This window comes from Typopeltis vanoorti, chromosome 1 (assembly GCF_054136105.1).
Source record: "Typopeltis vanoorti isolate ZY-2024b chromosome 1, IOZ_Tvanoo_1.0, whole genome shotgun sequence".
NCBI lineage: Eukaryota > Metazoa > Arthropoda > Arachnida > Uropygi > Thelyphonidae > Typopeltis > Typopeltis vanoorti.
The window spans coordinates 102,095,503-102,116,194 of record NC_143549.1 but is presented as its reverse complement, the minus strand read 5'-3'; the positions used below and the strand labels follow the sequence as shown (position 1 = coordinate 102,116,194).

At 34.5% G+C, this 20,692-nt stretch overlaps 1 protein-coding gene across 1 annotated transcript in view; it reads right to left on the bottom strand.

Moving 5' to 3' along the window:
* Positions 1 to 3,135: 3,135 nt before the first annotated feature.
* Positions 3,136 to 20,692, bottom strand: part of LOC150110257 (dynein axonemal heavy chain 5-like) — a 972,373-nt gene continuing 954,816 nt past the window's right edge. The window contains exons 74-78 of the mRNA XM_090394637.1: positions 20,229 to 20,491; positions 14,826 to 14,982; positions 12,528 to 12,740; positions 7,406 to 7,558; positions 3,136 to 3,522 (exon numbers count right to left, since the gene is read on the bottom strand). Of these exons, the coding sequence (XP_090250763.1) occupies positions 3,136 to 3,522; positions 7,406 to 7,558; positions 12,528 to 12,740; positions 14,826 to 14,982; positions 20,229 to 20,491 (1,173 nt within the window). The remainder of the gene's footprint in view (positions 3,523 to 7,405; positions 7,559 to 12,527; positions 12,741 to 14,825; positions 14,983 to 20,228; positions 20,492 to 20,692) is intronic.

Genomic DNA, 20,692 nt, shown 5'->3' with positions numbered 1-20,692 from the left:
TTTTTTTTTCCTTTCTTTCTGTTGTTGAGTTTGCCACAGTACCATGTCCTTACAAGCAAGTCACAAATTTTCAAGCGGGGAATCAAGCAAAAATAAATAAATAAATAATTTTTCTTTCGCTTTTCGACTTTCTAAGCACAAGAACATTTACTTCATGTATTATTATCACGGGTACATGAGAGTAAATACTAATACATGATGTTAAGATGTTTCTGAATTTCTAAAATATCCTAAGAGTCGTCTAAAATATTTTAAACTTCACATTTTTTAAATAAATTTCATAGTGTCGCTATCTCTGAAAGTGTTATTTCGCATTCTTCAAATACACATAAAATATCACAGCGCATGATTTTCTTTTTCTCAGTCATCGCGACTACAGACCTACTCACTATAAATCGTAATAAAAGTAGTAGAACATATTTCACTACTAACAACCATTTCACAATTTGAGCTTCTGCAATTTACGTTGATATTCATTCTGTTTTAGTAACTTGTTTGTTCGTTGTAGAGTGAATGCTTGACAGATGTAAAGATGTTGAAATAGAGTTATCACGCTGCCCCTTCCCATACTACGTTTACTCTACAAAATGCACAATTACGTAATTCTAAAAGTACATTGAACAGTCAGCCGCTCGGTGGGACAACATCTTTCCCATCAATGCCAAAAGTAAGCGACCACTAAGTGGCTGCTTTCTTATAGGCCACAAGAGTAAAACAAAAATGACTTAGGTCACGACCATATCTAAACGTTACACCACATAATAATAACAATAATAATAAAACTGGACGTCATCGGAATATCAATTTACGATTTAAGTGCTAATAACTGATTAAATGGAAACCTGAAGACGATATTTACATATTGAGCAATGCCTCTGGAATTTTTTTTAGAATTAATGGTGATATGAACCAGATGGAATTATTGCCATCTGAGTATAATTGTCCATCATGTTGAGCATTGGAATTTTGATTTTATACAGAACTTAAATTGCAGTTTCGTTTTTTTAAAGGAAAAGAATGTCAATGCATTCGATTTCACTATAATATGACGCGATTCAGTTTCATACCTTCCGAGGATAATGCGAAATATAAGAATGAACACGCACGCACGCACGCACGCACGCACACCCACCCACCCACCCACCCACCCACCCACCCACCCACCCACCCACACACACACACACAGAATCTTCGTACGAAAGTAAAAAAATCGTTAACCTGCAGATTAGTTTATTTTTGTGCGCACATAAAAATTTATCGCACCCTTCGTCTTAATGTTTTAACTTATTTTAAGGCTTCATTTATTATCGTCGTATAAGAAAGACATAAAAGTCTTTTGTTCAAGTGATTATAACTTTGTGCGTCTTGTAAGGGTTACCTAGAGCAAATTCTTAAATGTATGATGACTTCGAATTTATAATTAAAAAGTATGAAAGGGCAAATGATTGAATAATTAATAAATACGTAAATTATAATTTCTTCCGAAAATTTTCAGGATTTTCCACTTTGATGATCCCTCCCTCCTCTTCTCATTGGTGAATCAGTATTGAAACATTTTTTTTTTGAAAATCCCCGATGATGTACATCTATCATAGATAATCATGACTTACACAGGTAATGGGGACTGTAAGGTGGTATTGGCTGCCTACCGATTTCCAAAAGTTAGTTAGGACTGAGAGCTCCACCTGACTTTCTTTGAGGCACAAAAAAGCATTAGAGGATTTCTTTTTTATAAATGTAATATTGTTTGATTGTCATGAACTTCAGCGTCATAAATATCTTGAACCCAAAAACATACATATTAAAACGAAATGCTAAGCATTAAAAGAAAAGTAAATAAGCATTAAAAAAAAATCAACAAAAAATACTAAATCTAATTAACATAATAAAATCTATTATTCACATTACCATACTCACTCCCTTCATGGTAAATAATTCAAAATTGAGCTGGGGATAATCTTGCGAAATCTCACTAACAAACGTTTAATGAGATTTCCCATATCATAAAAAGCACAGCTGCTATATAAGATCCAGCATAGTGATTCCCAACCTTTTTATCGTGCCATTTTTCTTGTTTACAAATGATAATGGATTTTTTTTTGTTAATTTCAAACAATTATACAATCGATAATAAGAACAAAATTCAATTTATTGATTTATTATAAATAAATCGATTTATTTATACATTTCTATAAGAAGAAATGTACTGCATGGTAACCAGACCATTAGTGATAACGTTACACTTGCGGGATTCACATTGCATGAAGTCTGGCCGGAAAAACGGTCTGGGATGATTGAAAATCATTGCAGTTTCTAGTAAATGACATAGTGAGGTTGTGTGTCGGTGTCTTACTTCCAGGAAAACACGAAGTATTTATTTATTTATTTATTTTTGTATTTTGTTTCATCTGCGACATGTACGAAAACCTGGTTTTCGCCTTCTTACACCTTTAGGTTTAAGAAGGCGAAAAGAATTATTCGTTCCTCTTAGACAAGTAATGAAGGAAGGAAGGAAATCAGTTTGACTGATTTCATATAGTCATGCAAAAATACTTTCAGACTTATAATTTTCGTTATGTTATTCTCTTCTGGGAGTTACAACCTAAAATAAACATTGGCACAACAAAAGTTGGGAATTACTTTTCGTATTAATTGCTAACAGAAAATCTCATGTAAGTGCTAGATGGATAAATAAATACACGAACAATGATACGTTATTAGGCTGAGAAGAGATTTTTCATATCAGACAGTTGAGAGTTAAGTCAATAACAGCTTATTTTTCGCGATTTCTACCATATGTTCATTCTCGATTAGAACAGACCCAGAAGCTTGGATCTCTTCTAGTTCCGTGAGAACGAATTTTGAAAACTACCGTCATTCCTTAAGTGTTCTCGTTTGAGGTTAACCTGGAGAACAATACATATTTATGGTTCGATATTTTGTCAATACCTCAGAAACAATTAAAACTATTTGCTGCATTGCTTTTTTTTGCGCAGTATGCACGCAATTTGTGCGTAAATTTTGTGCATTATTTTCCGAAACTGGAGAGAAAGAGATTTGATTCATACTCGAACTCCTCCAGTCAGAAAATCATTATAAGTGTGTATTTCCCCCCATTTTTTTTTTTTTTTGATTTTACTTTATATCACAGAGAAATGCGACGCTTCTGAGTGCCCAGTAGTTAGGATTCACATTAGTTCTCAGATCCAGGGAAGAAACGTAGGTTTTGTCAGTACGTCTTGGTTTCTTGTATATTGGACATTCGTAAGTCTTATAATCTTTTCCTGCTGTGCTGCTAACAGCAAAGATGTGTATAACGGGGAGCTCTTCGTAGAGGATTTTGGGAGTGGATGCGGTTAATCTGTCATTCTTCGAGTCCCATGATGCTCCCTCTAGAAATAACCCGTAGACGTATACACCCTCTGGTGGTGGCTCGGTGATCTCTTCTATCCAAAAGCGTGTCACTTCGTTGTGCTGAGCAGCTGTGTCCAACGACCATCCTCGATGAGCACGAGTGATTTCCTAGTAAGAAAACTGAACTCTTAATGAACGAAACCAACAGTATGTAAACGATAATGAACAAAATAATTGATAATAATGATTTACGCTCAATACATTGAATTACATATAAAAATTTCAATTTCTGTCAACTCTGCACATTCCTTTCATTCACTTACTTCTCCCAAAAGAGTTATTAGTGTTGCGCAGGATATAAAAAATCTTAGAATTTTATAAATTCTGAGCAATTATTTTTTTTTTTCACTAATTTTATAATCAATATACTATGATAAAAATAATAAAATATGCAAATATATTGATCAACAAACAAGTATGATAAGGACGATGAAGAAATATTTAATATATCTATAAACATAAAAGCCATTTTCTTACAAACAAGAATTTAATCTGCGTCGAATTTATATCCAATGGGAAACAGAATCGTGTACATTTTTGTTATCACTTCTGTAAATGATATATTAATTTGTAGAATAAATTATAAATCCTATATTATTATTCAATATTTATTTTTCATTAATTATTATAATGAATTATCAGTGAGAGCTGGGACCGATGAAAGCCTTTTGTAATCGGCAGTAAACTGATACAAATATGTACAAAGAAAATAGAAGATTCTCATCGGTAAGGTGGGAGGGGGTCTTCGATTTAATGTAGTTTGAGAACTTTCTCCATAAATATAAATTATTTGAACATAAAAAACAAATTACAGTCATACAGTATTGGATATTGCTTGGATGATAACTGTTTCCAAAATAACAGTATGTTCTTAGCTAGACGTAAGAAAATGATGAGATTTCCGATCACAGAATATGTTGTTCACTTTGAAATCTCCTCGAGATTTGAATTATATTATCTGTAATTTCCACACTGATATCGTCTTAAGAAGTGCCATTTCAAGAATTCAGCATCATTTCGTTGCCTGCCACAAAATATTTTGTCTAACTCAAATGCTCGCATCGATAACCATGAGATTGAATTCAGCGATTTCCAATCTGTCACTGATCATCACTGCGATGCATATCCATGCTACATGAATATACACACAGTGCGCCACTTACGACGGCAATCCCATTAATCCTATTGTATTATTTTTGACTCCAGACATTCGGTCGTAAAGTATAACGACGACCGACCGATCTATATGTGGTGCGATGACACTGGTTGTGCACGAGGACAATGGTGTCGAAAACAAAAGAGAAAAAGATAATGATTTAGAAACAGCGCAGCAGGAGAATGGAAAAGCTACTGATGCCTACAGCACGTGGCGTTATGATTCATATAGAATATAAACCGACTTACTACCAAATCGAGCTTACGATAGGGTCGTCGGAAAGCAACCTTGCCATAAGTCAAGGACTCTGTATACAGACTACACTTTATATTATCAGGATACTTAAAAGACAAGGTAAGAACGTAACGCTCGTGGGTGATAATTTAAATTATGATTGATCTGCATGGGTTCGATTCTAATTGCTGATCATAGGAATTTCTTCTTGATACAAAAGAACGCCAGTTCACAAGTTAATCAAGGTTTGGTGCAGGAAGGTAGGTTTTTATTTTCTCTTTCTCTAGAAAATGAGGTTTTAATTCCGTAACTCAGAAAAAAAAGTTATCGTAGAACTCACTATTTCAGACAATAATACAAATAAGGATCGAAAGCATGAGTGGCGGAAGTTGTTCAGTTGAGAAGACTCGGGACTTTTCAACTGAAAAGCAAGTATTATCGTGAGATCCTTCCGACTGCGCTATTCCGGGAGATAGCTTTGCATGAACGTGGTACGACCACACTGTCAACTACAGGTTAACTGGAAACATTCATATGTAGAGATGTGACCTGATTTCTGCATGTTAGGGTACCGCACAGGCAGAAGTCGCCAGCTGGCGATTGTCTCATGTCATCTCTTAACCAGGGTTAGATTCTGAATGCTGAATACGATTATAACACGGATACGTTACAGCTGACTGTTCGTCGCAAACACTCTGGGTTCCTGTGTGAGGACCGTCATCACATAGCACTATAACAACTGCATATGCAAGTCATTAAATCACTGGATGCAATATTAGGACTGTGTAGCAAAAGGTTAGAAACTCGTAGTTGTAGTGACGTAATTTTTTGAATGCTGAAGAAGCACCTGGCTAAAAGTGATTTTCAACTAATAGTGATGCGCAACAAGCTGCTATATCGCGGTTAATGATATTTGAGCCGATTTCTTCCACTCCAAAACTCTGGCACCACACAGTGAAACAAATACATTCAGTCGAATATTCGTCATTTTCTGAAATCAAAAATGTCAGATAATGATATTTAGTATCTTTAAGTCTTACAGCTAAAAATCTGCAAGACTTAAAAAGAGCACAAAAAAAGAAAGAAAAGAAAAAAACAAAGTGGTGGAGCAAAGAAAAAACGAAATTTTAAATGTTACTATGGTGCAAAGATCTGAAAACACTGAAAGTGAAACAAGAGAGGTGATTATGAAGACAGAGTAGCTGAAGATAAACGTTACCTGCTAATTTTATCGCTACAGGAAGAAATAAAGAATGAAGTATTACCGTCCTTATGCAGTACTCGTTTACTTGGCACTATAAAGTAAACGAGGATAAAAAGATGTCCAGTTAAGAAATGGGAGCTTCGTAAAAATCAAAACGAATGTGAGATTCTTTCATGAAATGGTTCATGAAGATAAGGTGAACAAGGATAAGTTAACCTGTTGCTTGGTTAATGAAACATAAGGAAGCAGTGTAATTAAAGTCCTGGTCCACCGCATCCATCTCCCTCATCAATCCACTTAACCATTAAGAATGGGGTAGACAAAGTGGCCATTATCATCATTAGTTTAAAAATGCGTAAGCCACAGCTGGGAGAGGAGTTTACAATCTACCGGAACACTTACGTTAATAAGCCACAGGTCGCTATACATGTAATGTAATAATGCAACTAGAGGGATAATGGGTTCACCCAGGTGTGGCGTCCTTAAAAATGGTTTCTTTCCTCTTTTATGCATGAGAATGACAAAGTTTTTCCGAGGGCACATTTAGTTATTCATTTCCCTTTTATTCATCACGATCTCATTCTCTAGACTTTGTTTTTATGTTTATTGACGAATAAATCACAGTTCTTTAGGAAGGGACTTTAGAAACAAAAGCAAATATTTGGGTACGAACGCAGTTTATAAGCAAATAATTTATCCATTAAGTCTCGCTTCAAGAGGCGTGCTTTTCTTCGGGATTTTTTTTATTTTATTTAAATAGCCATTTGTTCTGGTTATAACTGATGGAATATTTTTAGTACTACTTCGCGTGGGAGCTCATCATCCTCGTTGCAACAGCGAGCATCATTTAGTGGTTTTCGTTAATGAAACGTTATTGATTATACAATAAAAGAATTATTGAAATTACTTTTTAATTAATGTTTTTTCTAAAGAACAGATATGATTTTCTAAATTCGGAGAGTGAGAATGTTACCAAAGTCAAGAGCTACCATCACGATCGTACCAGTGTAGTAAAAACAGTGAATGATTTCAATGCAAGTGTCTTAACAAAGAGCCTGAAGGAAAGAGATTAAAATAGTTGTATACGGCACACTTATTTTAGTACGAATACTGATACATAGGACAAATAGTATAGTGATGGATATCAGAGTATAGTAAAAGGCACTCATGGACACAGATACAAAAAACAGGGTCAAATAAGATTTAAAATCTTATTTCTCCCAAACAATATATATATATATATATATTTAATTCAGCACTTCGCTTTACAATAACGAAATTAATTATTTTTGCGCTGGTGGTTAATCTCAAATCTTAATTTTTTTTTATACGTCTCCATTTGTATTGATACCCATCACTGTTGTGTGCCCTATGTTCAGGAAAAGGGTTATTCCTACCTGTCTCATTGCTGTGAGAAATCCTTGAGGGTTGAAAAATCCAGTCATCCAGAACGCATTTGGTCTTCCTTCAAAACACCATCTCTGAAATTGCGCATTTCTTTCCAGAAGCTCGGTGAACCAAAATCCGAGTGTACTGGATTCCCAGGAAATCTAGAAAGCATTAGAAAGAAATGCATTTATAAATCATTTTAAGCACGCGCGCGCGCACACACACGCACGCACGCACACGCACACACGCGCGTGTATTTTATTTATAAAACCACATCACTAATATATTTCTAAATAAAACTTAACTTTATATATAACTCATATTTCTTAAATATTTATTTATAGTTGCACGTCTCATGCTAAACATCACTGATAAAAATTAGCTGGGAAGATTTCAGCGCTTAGCTTCCTGCACACATACTAAACTGTCGTGATCTTGCTGACAGCTCTTGTCTCGTAATTTTTTTAACATCTTTAATGCAGTCTGTAAATTAAAATTGAAATCTTTCGCCGCTTTTTAAGCTATTCGATATTTCCAAGTAATTTTCAAAATTTTAAATATCCAATGTATACCGTAAGGCCTGGATAAATTCAATAGTATGATAACATAATTGTGGTTTACCGTTGATGTATATCAAAGAATTCTGAAAATATGAGTTCTAATTGGACATTAAAAATTAACTATAGAACAAATTATTATCATGACAAAAATATTCTCATCAGCAAACTCCGCTCAAATTTAAAGAACACAACAAACAAATGCTGATCTTCAAGTGACACTAAAGTAATGCTGAAATTCTAGATAATATAATGAGAGGTGAAAAAACCGAGAAAGAATTTAAAAAGGTAGGAAATATTAACGAGAACCTTAATACCTTAATAATATTGCATATCTGTTGTTGTGCTGTTTGGAATTACGGTCGAAGCAACTAAGGCTCTGAGATTATCCTATTAATTACGTGATCAGACTGGGTTGCCTATTTCACGGGATGAAATTCCTGCAAATATGCAATGCATACTTGGATAAAAGTGAGCCTTGAGATGAGGTTTTCACATGGCAGAAAGAAACTAAAGCGTGCTTATAAAAATGCTAACTGTGCTACTGCATTCATATATGATATAAACCTCACCGTATTTATTGAAGAAGCTTATTCGGCTACAAGAAAGTGAAGAATTTTCCACTTTTCGATAGTGATAACATTTAACAACGCAAAAGAACCAAAATTTCAACTTGGAGCATTTTATGAAATCGAACATTTTCCCATTTTAGAACGAAGCTTACGAAATCTAGAATGAATAACGAATTCATTTAAAAATATGTCTATATTTCCCAGAATACGCTCACTGTTTAATAAATTACACTTTTAACGCTTGAAAGACACTTAACTCAGCACGCAAAAAAACTTGATTGAAATGGCTACCATAACATGTACCATATCGCAAAATTTCCGATGAAGCCCTAGCAATAAGGAAGGACCACAATCCATAAACATCAGGCTACAATATTTTATTCCTCGTTATGAACACTGGCAATATTAATTTTCAACTTAATTTTACGAACAATAACTGCTATCCAATCTTTCCGTTTTTTTCAACATAACGACCCCTCTCTCTCTCTCGCAATGAAAGCTATAGACAATGCATAGCCTGATGACCTAACCATTTCGTCTTGCATTTATCTCTAAGTCTTGCAACAAAGCAAAAGGATGTACCTCTCCTTAACCATCTCCCTAATTCTGTTCTAATTTCAAATATATATCCTCCTTCTCTCTCTCACACTTCCTTTCCCATCTTGGCATAATCTTTTTGTTATCTCTTCAAAACCCCATTTCAAAATTAAGTACTTTCCAGTTCATGTACAACTTACTTCTTAACGAGCACTGCAGCTCAGTCGGTACTGTCGATGTCCTCTGGTTGAAAACACACTGGTTCGAATCTAGTCTAGAAAGGAAAGAACCTTTATAAGGCATTTTACTGCAGGTAAGCGAGCCAGTCTCGTATGGATGTGGAGGAGTTTGTCTTTCCTGCCAGAAACTCGAATCTTTCATCTTCCAAAATAGGAAAACTAGTCTTCTGGTCCGGTTTTCCTGTTTACTGATATAATATACTAGCCTCAGATACGTCGACCGTAAAGCAAAACAATCCAGTAGAGCCTTTCGTCCGCCAGCACCAGAAAAGTACACAATTTAAGTCTAAACCACCTTTCTCTTCTATCCTCTTTCATCATGGTTTAATTTGGCTATTCAACTTAGCTATCTGAGAACAGGCTTTGCTAACCTTTAAATAAACGTTTAATTTGAATAAAGCTCTCATTTTTTATGATAATCCTGTAAACGAGATGTTCGATATATGGGACACAATAGTATTACAGAAGCACTGGAAGTTGAGGAGAAAAAAAGATACACAGGAGAGGAAGCTCTTCGAAGGGTCAGCAGCAAAGAGAATGAATAAAAGAAGAAAACGAATTTGAGCTGAGATGTGAATGGGTGGTGACTAATCGCTTCACTTGTCCTAAGAGATCGGAAGTACGGATATCCGATACATACGGCAAATCATTCATTACATTGCAGTAATGAATAAAAATAAAAACTTCAAATTATATTTTCGAGTACAAAAGAGGAAAATATAAAATATATACATATGCCGGTGTTTGTACAGCAAAACATTTAAGGCCAACTGTTTCACTACTGTTTGACATTTAAAAAAACTACGTTATTTTCTTTTAGCAATGGACGAATTCTGCAATAATGGCTATTCTCTTTAGCCATACCGTATTTAAGTCAATATTTTTTTTTTGTAATTTTCACATTTATTTACGAATAAAATATAATTACAAATGTTATTTATAATATGTTTATTTATTTCTTGTTGTAGTTTTCATTTATTGTGGCGAATAAGAAAAAAACCGAGAAAACAACTTGATCACCATTGAATTTCTATTGGACACCGCTAATCGGTAAATTATGAATGCAGTTTTATTGAACAAATAATCATAGAAATATCTGTGGAAAATGAAACAGAGCAAACAGAATGTCTATGAAGATGTGTGGTATGATGATACCACAGTAAATTGACAGGAATGATCATTAATCGACGTGACTGCGCAATGTTTTTGTACTGATTCTAGAAATTTTAGACATTTCGTAGAGCATCACCCAAAATGTGAAAACAATATTGTATAGATGGATGGATTTTTAATTTGTAGATCGTTAATGCCGTTCAGAGGTAAATTTGAGATGATAAATTGTAATATGGTTATGCCATGAAAGTCGATGGTCAGACTTATCCAAGAAGAGAAATTTCAAGAAGAGAAATTCAGAGATATGGCTATTCTCAAAAATAAGTGGAATAAAATGCTTAAGACAGGATCGGATTTACTGGCATTGAAATAAACAAGGCTTTTCAGAACCATGAAATGAATATAACTTTCGGAGATCAAATTTTAGGGTTGTAGAAGTGGATATTCTGGAAGTTCACTTCTGCAGCCACTTCTACACATAATATAAACGTTCATACGACTCAAACCGGAAAAATGTTAATGCAAACCATTTTTTTTTTTTTTTGAGGAGCTATACAAGCTCGTCCACAGCAGGTTTGTAAAAACCTGCAAACATCCATATCCACAGTGGGATTCCAACCCACAACCTATCGGTTAGAGAGCGGATATGATATCCAATGGGCCAACAGGCTGACATTTATTTATTAAACATATCACTGACTAATAGGTAAAAACTAATCATTGTATTTATTTCATAGCCAAATAATGAATTGAAACTTAGGGAAAATTTTGAAAATAGACCAGGGAGCTTATCTTCGGCAATGAAGTTGCTTTGCTTTCACTACTTAAAAGGAGTCTGCATATTCGCTTTTTATTAGTGTTTTTAATTCAAGTTTAGCTGGCTTGACAGCTGTTTCGAACTGTTAGTTGTTACCAGATACCAGGCAGAACTTTAAGACAAAAAAAAAAACACTTTATTCTGTAATACCGTAATTCTATGTCAGAGTGTTGTATTTTTCATTAATGAACTAGTGGTGGATGCATAATCGTTCAAGAAGAGCTAAAAGGCTTTAATTTATAGCGAGGTAAAACAACAAAAGTATAGGATATTATAAATATATTTTTATTTCATAGCTGAATAATGAACTGAAACTTGGAAAGTTTCAAAAATGAGAATAAGGTTTCAGCTAGGTCTCTGATAAGAACCAGCAGCTCAAAACAGCAGTCAGGCCAGTGAAACCTTAATCAGAAGCACTAAAAAAAGTCGAGTATACTGGTACTTGGGCAAAGCTCGTGTCTGTTAAGTAGTGCAAACCATGGCGATGCCGATGTTGTATTCTCGAAATTTTGGAAACTAAGTTTCAATTCATTATTTCACTACCAAGGGTAGATTTATAATATCCCATATTTCTATGATTTTTTTGAAGCTTTTTTTGTTTTTTGTCTCTTCTGAACGATAACTTCTTTTCTTTTCTTTTCTATGTGGATTTCACAAAAATTCGGTTTATTTTCATGTTCAAGGCATTTATTTATTATTAATATACTAAGATTAGACAGCAACTAAACGACATTTTCTAGACTACTTGACTCAATTGATATTGACAATGTCCGTCGCTTGGAATGAACCTGATTCAAAATCTTCTAGAACAGAAGCTTTATAAGAATATTTTATTCACACACACACACACACACACACACACACACACACACACACACACACACACACACACACACACACACACACACACACACACACACACACACACACACACACACACACACACACACACACACACACGCACGCACGCACGCACACGCACTTATTTACTTTTCACACAAAATACAGGTCTGCGCAAAACATGAATAATATGGCATATATCGCTATACAAAAGAATTCCCTAAAGAAAAAAAAAAACATTTAGAGACTAGGATCCCTCTATGGGGATCACGGGAACCACATTTTCTTTAAATATCTATAGGAAAATCTTTTCCTTTAGAGACTGAAATTCTTCCTTCGGGGATTTTCAATTCAGAAATAACCTATAGTTACAGGAACAAACTCTATATTTTCAGCCATGAAACATGTTGATTAATTAAATATTGACAAGCAAAGAAAGTGTCGCTATACTATACCTTTTCCCAAAATTTTGGAGTGCGAGCATCAAAGATACAGTCAACGGCATCCTGAAGACTTTCGCTCATGATGATGGTTCCTTCAATGGCTAATTTAAGATCATATAACATGATCCTAACAGTTGTGATTACTTTTTGAATACGATCCAGTTCTTGACGAAGAAAGATATTCATGGGTTCTAGATGTCCCATGACTCTAAGCCGATGTTTAACCTACGAACAGAATCCATTTTCAAAGAGAGCAATATATAATGCTTTTACTTATATGTAAAATACTAATACAGTATTCATTCAAAATAAATAATTTTGACTGAATAGTAATTGGGTATGTCAAAAAAGAGTGGCAGAGAGCCAGTCCGTCAACTTAACAAAGTGACACGCACATCGTTTGCATATGATAACGGTCACATGTTGAGGACTGCTTTAAGAGTTGTGATTAAATAATGAAGATTCTTCTTGACTAAGATTTTTTTAGTATTTTAAATATACTAAACCATAAAAAACATCTCAAAAATTTAAGGAATCACTAAATAATACGAAGAGAAAAACCAAACGCTGAGTCGTGTACGTATTCATAAGCACTATTTTTAAATCATTCGGCCACGTAATTCTCCGAAGCGGCTTAGAAACGATAACTATGGATAGGAACTGAATCGCTTTCTTCAACAGATCACTGACTATGTTTTTGAAATAGTTTCCTCTTTGTCACATATGCTTGAGAGATTGACATATAAAGCATAAAGTTTCATAGCCAACTTTTACTAAACTGTACTTTTTCACAGCAGTAGCGTAAGTTTTCTATTTTGCTGGTAACGAAACCAATAACAAACAAAGAACACTTATGGAACTATAACCTCCCGCAGTATAAAAATTCTTCGTCAACTGAGGAAAGTAACCTAATAAGGGTTGAGAACAGTTCGGGTGAGGTTATTAGAACAGGTCATTAGCACTGATGCAGCCATGCCATAGTACGTGTATTAATAATATCTGCCAACTACACATGTTCACCGTTCTGTTTCTCTGATTTCTGAAAGGGAAACTCCAGCTATGAAATAAATACTGGCCATTCCTGTCTGAGACAGTTTATCTCCGATTCAATTGAAAAGGCTAAGAAAATATTCTTTGCTTCCTTCACGGAATTGGTCTTAAGTTTTATTCTGATCAAAACATTACTTTTTTGTATATGTGTAGGTTATAAGTGTTACGAAATTCATATGAAGAGAGGTTGTTACAATTCTTTATTAGAATGACAACGAATGCAGTGGTTGTCATAGACTAATGGACTAAGAAGAGTAATGAAATCACTGGGGAAGAAACAAGCACCAATCTAATCTGACTGAATACCGTTCCCATATACGCAAAAGACATCATATATGGCTTGATCATATCATAGATCATATATGGTTTGAATGCCGGGTACTCAAATCTCATACAATGACCGTAATTTCAAACATGATTTAAATTGATAATCGAATACTCTCAGTTATTATATGGATCATATAGTAAAATTATAAACAACTGGACTATGAAATAACAAATGCACATAACGTCCACTGGATTATAAACTTTTATTTAATACCGTGTTTCCGTGTAGGCTTGTGACTTGCCAATACCGATCCCCTTCAGTTCCCTGCACATAGTTCGGTGATATATGGGTCAGGAAAAGCCTTCATTAAATGCTTCGGTCAACTGCTACACACAGGAAGTTTTATTTGTCCGTACGCACCTTCTCAGACGACTGCGATCCCGTTCCTGACAGACTGTCTTAGGACCACAGTTACGCCTTTTAGACAAGCAATGTGGGTTATTTTTCCACTGATAAACACCTAGGATATCTCACCTTGTGAGAAACTAGACAGCTCTGCCGTTTTCAAAATCGTGGCTCAGCCAGATGGGATCGCACAATGAGTCCTTTATCGAACTGCGAAAGATCCTTTGTTTTTCCCATTGTGATCGACATTATTGACGATTGCTGACCAGTAGCATTCTTAAATAGTTGCCTAGAAGACGTGGTGATGCACTTGACCAAGTATTTTGCATGTACGCAGCGTAAGTTACGTTTACGTACATCTGCATCAAGTTTTATAATTCAGTGGCCGTTATGTGTATTACACAGATATGATTTTTATTTTTAATATAATCTTTTCCAAATGCATATTAACTAATTCAATGCATTTTCGCAGAGATAAAATTTGAAAAGAAACAATCACAAAACACACACATCATATTATACAGATGACAGTCTGTGTAATATGATAAGGAAGACAAAAGGAAAGAGTAAGAATGATCAGTTCTTACTTCATGAGGTATATAGTCCGAAGGTAGTTTCTTTAGCATGTCATTAGCTAATCTGCAAACTACTTCTTCCCTTGTCTCTGCTCCTTGGCTAGGAGCATCTTTGGGAGGTACTCGGAGGATGGTATCTAAAACTTCTTTGGCGGTATTAATTTGATAGCTATCAGCGAAGAAAGGAAAATTTGATTGATGAGTTCACATTGATATATAAGCAGTCCAAATACATAAAAGAATCGCATCGCATTAAAATAACTTGATAAATAATCTAAAGATGTTATAAAAAGCCATGTATTGCACATAGTCACATTGCGTTAAGGGATATGGTTTGGTCGGATTGTTCTGAATTATGGTCGAAGTAACTAAGGCTATGAGGTCATTACATTCTGTCTATTATTTGCATATGTTGAATTCTACTGGACGATTTGTCTGTTTTGAGCGATGAAAACCTGCCCAAGCACAGTACCTTGCTATAGGTTTGAAATCTCTCGTGCGTGGGAGCGCTAGAAAAATCTCGTAGAAGAACAAATAGACAACCATAGTCTTGGTTATTACGAAAATAAGACAAGTAATAAAGATGTGGTTTACAGTCCGCTTTAATCCAATTTTCTTGTTGAATGGTCATAATTTCATGTTAATACCATATTATAATTCCCGAAAGTATCGCCTCATCTTAAATGTGATGGAAAGGCTTTTCTTTGTTTGGACTTAGATCACTTCATTACGGTACTTAGAAAAATGAAAACGGAAGGTTACGTTGACATTCTGGATAAATCTTGATGCTTACGCTGTATTGGTGGTGCATTTATGGACATGATGTATGGAGTTGAAGAACAATGATAAATATACCACGTAAAACTGCAAGGGATATGATGACATGGTTTGAGGAAACGACAAAGTTAATTTTGGGTTAAATTTTTAAGCACATTCCAATAGCCATTTAATTAGTCAACAAGCACTGATCTGAACATTTCCTTTATACTTACCGATTTCTACTATCAAAAACAGAAACCTGTGATCTGACATTTTATAGACGGCAAGTCATTCCTTGTGGGAATGACTTGCAGCAAGTAACACCATTCATTACAGTAGATGGTGTTACTTGCAGTTATTAATAATGCAGCTAGTTTTTTTATGTAATCAAAATTTGTGGTTCACCCCGAAGTTTAGTAAAGTCAAGAACCTTGATCTGGAGACGTGATTATTATGTCTTCGTGCCTACAGAAAACAGGATGGGGGTAGTCCGCGTAGACTTGTACAGATACAAAAAAATCCATGACGAGATAACAATCGCGATCTCAAATAATAGGTTCTAGTAATTTACGATTTGAAACAAAACATAAACGGTAAAATACTAGAACCAAGCGAAAAAAAAAGGGCAAATTATTCCAACGATTCTAATTCTGTGTTAGAAAAAAATGATCGATGGTTATTTTTTCATATCCCCTCGTTCGCAAAGAGCTTAATCGTAGTCGGTAGCATAACACAGAAAGAGTTTTAAATTATGAATTTACTCAGTATACTATTGACAAGGCACAAGAAAGTAAAACCAAAATGTTTCCTTTGATATATGAGCTTTTAATATTGAACGATGCTTTACTTAGTTACCCCAACTTGAAGACGCCATCTGGTCGATGATTTATTGTTAAGATCGGTGTTAATTAAAAATGTTCTTTAACCGAACTGGTAAATAAATAACGCAGTAGATAACTTGTTTTTGTTAACTGCTTAAAGATTAAACTCTCCATTTTTGTTTTGTTGTAATTGGAGCATCGAACTTAATCCTACCAATTAGATTTTTTTCTTGCAAGTCTCCCACCTCCTTCCAGAATTAATTACACTATCGCGAATCAATAAATTTGTTACCACATTTTTCAGTAATAATTATGAACAACAGCTGTCACCATAGACTTCGGATAATCACACAAAACAAGCAAGCATGGACAAAAAATTTAAAAAAAAAATGAGTCGTTGTGATATCTGTTAATAAACTCATCAACAAACTTCATTCAAAATAAAGTGAATGATAAATTACATCCAAGACGTTAATTCAAGCCTGTCGTTAGGTTGTATGGCATTATCGCTAAGACTGTTACTATATGTTGGGTATAAAGCGTTGTCTCTTTCTCAATAAAGCAGTTTTCTTTATCTTCGCCTCACCTAATTGCGCTCCGCACACAGCTACAACAAAGAACTCTATCGGTTTCATAACTGTTTTCAAGAATATCAAAATCCCATTAAGAGATATTTTTTTTGCTGTAGCGATGCTGGCGCAATGGGGCAGAGAGTGGTGTGTTTATGTAATGCGAATATAATTGCCAGATTGCATGAGATAGAAATTTGAATTGCCGATAAGAGTCCAGTGGCTTTTGCTTGCAATAAAGATAGGAGCGCCGTACAAACAGAACTAGTTCTCACTTAGAAACATCACGCAACCTGCCAGCAACGATATGGGGGAAACTTGAATCATCGAGGTGCGCTAGGCAGCGATCAATACCATTATAATTTAATCCAGAGGTTTCCTAATGTCGTATATTTTCCCTTCATTACATAAATTGTGTCATGTCTTACGGGAATTCACAGTAATTTACTGATTTTGGAGTTCACGCATCTTACCGATAATACGAAGGGATAAATTTATTCGATGTAATGCTCTGTCGAAACTTAAACTCTTCTTTGGATGAGGAGAAGTGCCATTTCACTCTTGCTGTTGATCACTTTCACAAAGTGATCAACAATTTTTGATTTGTTTCTTATACTTTTGGTAAGAAACAAATCAAACTGTATGTAGCATAACGGGTAGGGAAGGGGATGATTACTGGACAAGACCTGTGTTTATAATAGTAGAAGTGATCTAAATCCAACCACTTGTGAAAGGTGGTTATAATATCAAAAATCATGTTCAAAGATGTACTCTAATTTCGATTTTCATTTCTATAATTTGTGTTGATTTTTCAGCCCTTCTGTTGGTACTTTCACAAATGATCACAAAATATTCTTGCGAATCAAACTATTCTCAGTTGAATTAAAATTTTTGAGCATTTGTTGTTATTCAGAGTTTGTTCTGTAATACCTTATTTTTAACCTATTTTATTTACGCGAGGTTGCTATTGAATTTTCTGTCTAAATGTTATTCAAAAATGGAAAGTACAATCGCACATGAAATATAGTTATCCAAAACGACACACGTGATTTCGGTTTCTAGGAATGCATTTCTTCCATAAATGAAGGAATACGTTCTCCCTTTTAAAATATATTAGTATTCGATGTGAAATCTCTGAGACTTGTTTTTGTTTTGTGGCACTTTATTTATTAGTAATTTCATTCAGGATACGAGTCTTCCTACGTATATATTTCCTATTTATAACGAACCCGCTTGTTTTAATGTAATCTGAAATCCTCCTGTTATGAAAAAAAGTGGCTCTGAAATACAAAAAAAAAAAAAAAGTTTTTCATTGGCAAGAAACTTTGCAGGTGGCCTACACCAACGAGTATTTTAGTGCAACGGGGAAAAGTAATAAGAACAGAAACACAATTTGCTAGCTGGATAAGACATATGTAAATAATAAATGGACCGAATGTGTACATTATAGTTTTACCGAATGAAAGACTACATGTGATTTAGCCTTACAAATGCAAATTATAACGAACACACTCCTAACTAACGGATATTGATCAAAGAAGTTCACTGCAATTCTGATTACCTGATCTTCCAATTTCGAAAAGATGAAAGCTGAGCACGTGGTACAACCAGCTATGATAGGTTAGGTTAGAATGGATTGTATAGGATATGAATGTATAATTCAAAGTTGCGTATCTACTCTGGGGAATTTTATATGTCTATACTAAAGAACGGCTGGAGGAATTGAAAACTCGACAGGCTTGTATTTTGTCTTTGGTATTCAAAGACTGCAGAATGAACTGCGATTTGCTGATTTTTTTAACATTTCATCGTCGGGATCAACAGAATTTTTTTTTCAATCAAATGATGTTCTCATTTACAAACCTATTTTAACCTGGTTGGATTGGTTCTTTTGATTTAAGGCCTTAGCAACCAACACTAGGAGGCTAGTGTATTATGTCTGTTAATTAAGTGTGTTATTCTAGCGCTAGTTTGTTTGTTTTGGTGATGTCAACTCTGTAAATGAAACAGCAGTACTTACTTTGAAATGACACACACACACAATTTTCCCCATGGTTTTATACATATTTTCCATGGTTTAAGATGGAGAAGTATAAAGCCACTTGTAGTCGCAGTATATCAGTCAATCACAAAAGAGTATAAAGATAAAAGGGGAAAAAACACATTTTCTTCATGCTTACGAAAAAATAACTATAATGAGCAATTTTTTTTTTATTACAGTATATGACAACTTCTATCTCCATCACTTGGAGGAATTTTTATGAATTTTGCTTGTAGAGGGCGCCATTGTTCTGTCTTAAATTTTTTATATTTATTTTATTTTTAGTGGCATGTGAATCAAACATGAAACGTTATTATAGATCTGATTTTATTACAGATCATATCATAAATTTATAGATGCAGTTACGTGCTATCTTTGAACATGATAGACATCTAGGTAATCTAAGTTATGCAAGTAACTCATACTGGAAAAAAAATTGGTAGTATCCCCACTCTAGGACAAACGTTCTAGTGAAATTTTTCTCACCTGGAGTGCCATGGCTCAGAATTGAAATGCGATCAGTATTCCAGTTTTGTATGTAGTAACTTTTATGCTTGATGATGTCACTTCCGTTTCTAATAAACAACACAACACTAAATGAAATGCTACTAAAGGAGTAAATTACTCCATTTCACTTTAATTTCTGAAAATTTCCTTTCAGTTAGTCTTGAATAATAACTTCTAGATACACAAATAACACAGATCAGACCAGACAGACTGATGTCACGTTATGGATCTGATGATGAATCGCTTTTATTATTATTTCGATCTTACATTAGGCGACATAGTCATCTGCAGTTTTCTTTTATTTTTTTCAATGTTCGTAAAATGCGTTAATGAAACGTGCGAAAAATAGAAATTCATTTTCGAAATTTAATAAAACTAAATCTGTATTTAGTTTTATTAAAGACTACTACACAGCTTACTGCTGGGCTGAAGGTTCGGTCTCCTGAAGCTCGGTTTCCGGATTATGTAAAAAAATAAAAAAAATTATAAAAATGGAAAAACATCAAATCATTAGTTCCACCCACGGTACTGACGTACTACACAACAAAAACTGAATAAAAAAGCAAATTAATTACGTTATTTCTTCCAAGAAATAAGTTGTAACATCGAAATAATCAGAATTACATGTACACGGATAAAAAACATTTTAGTTCAAATAATTCTGGCTTGGAAAATTTCAAACTGGTTCAAGTAATATTCGTCAAAACTGATTTCTTACGTGATATCGGCATTTGTGTGCAGACCAAATACCTCAGGAGAGTCGGATGATGGAAGAGTGTTAATATAATCCAGATACTGTTGTGTGGTCTGACAGCGAGGAATCGTATAACCAGGTGAGAACGCAAAGTCTTTTTTGAACAGTTTTTCTGAGAACCATTCGTCAGCATAAGTGTTCAATAAACGTTTGTCGAAGTCATCAGTGACTCGTCCGCCATACTGCACCTCCCCTAACATGTAGCACACAGTTCGCCAGCACACACCCTATAGAAAGAAAAAAAAAAAACAAACATCAGTATCTCACAAATGTCCGCTCGATTCTGCGCATTTATATATAAAAATAGAAAATTAGGAACACTTAAGATTAGGAAAACTTAATAAGTTACTACATTATTAATGTCCAATTGTATATTGCATGATTATGAAACTGCTGTTAGAGATGCAACTTTAATGGAGCACGTAACA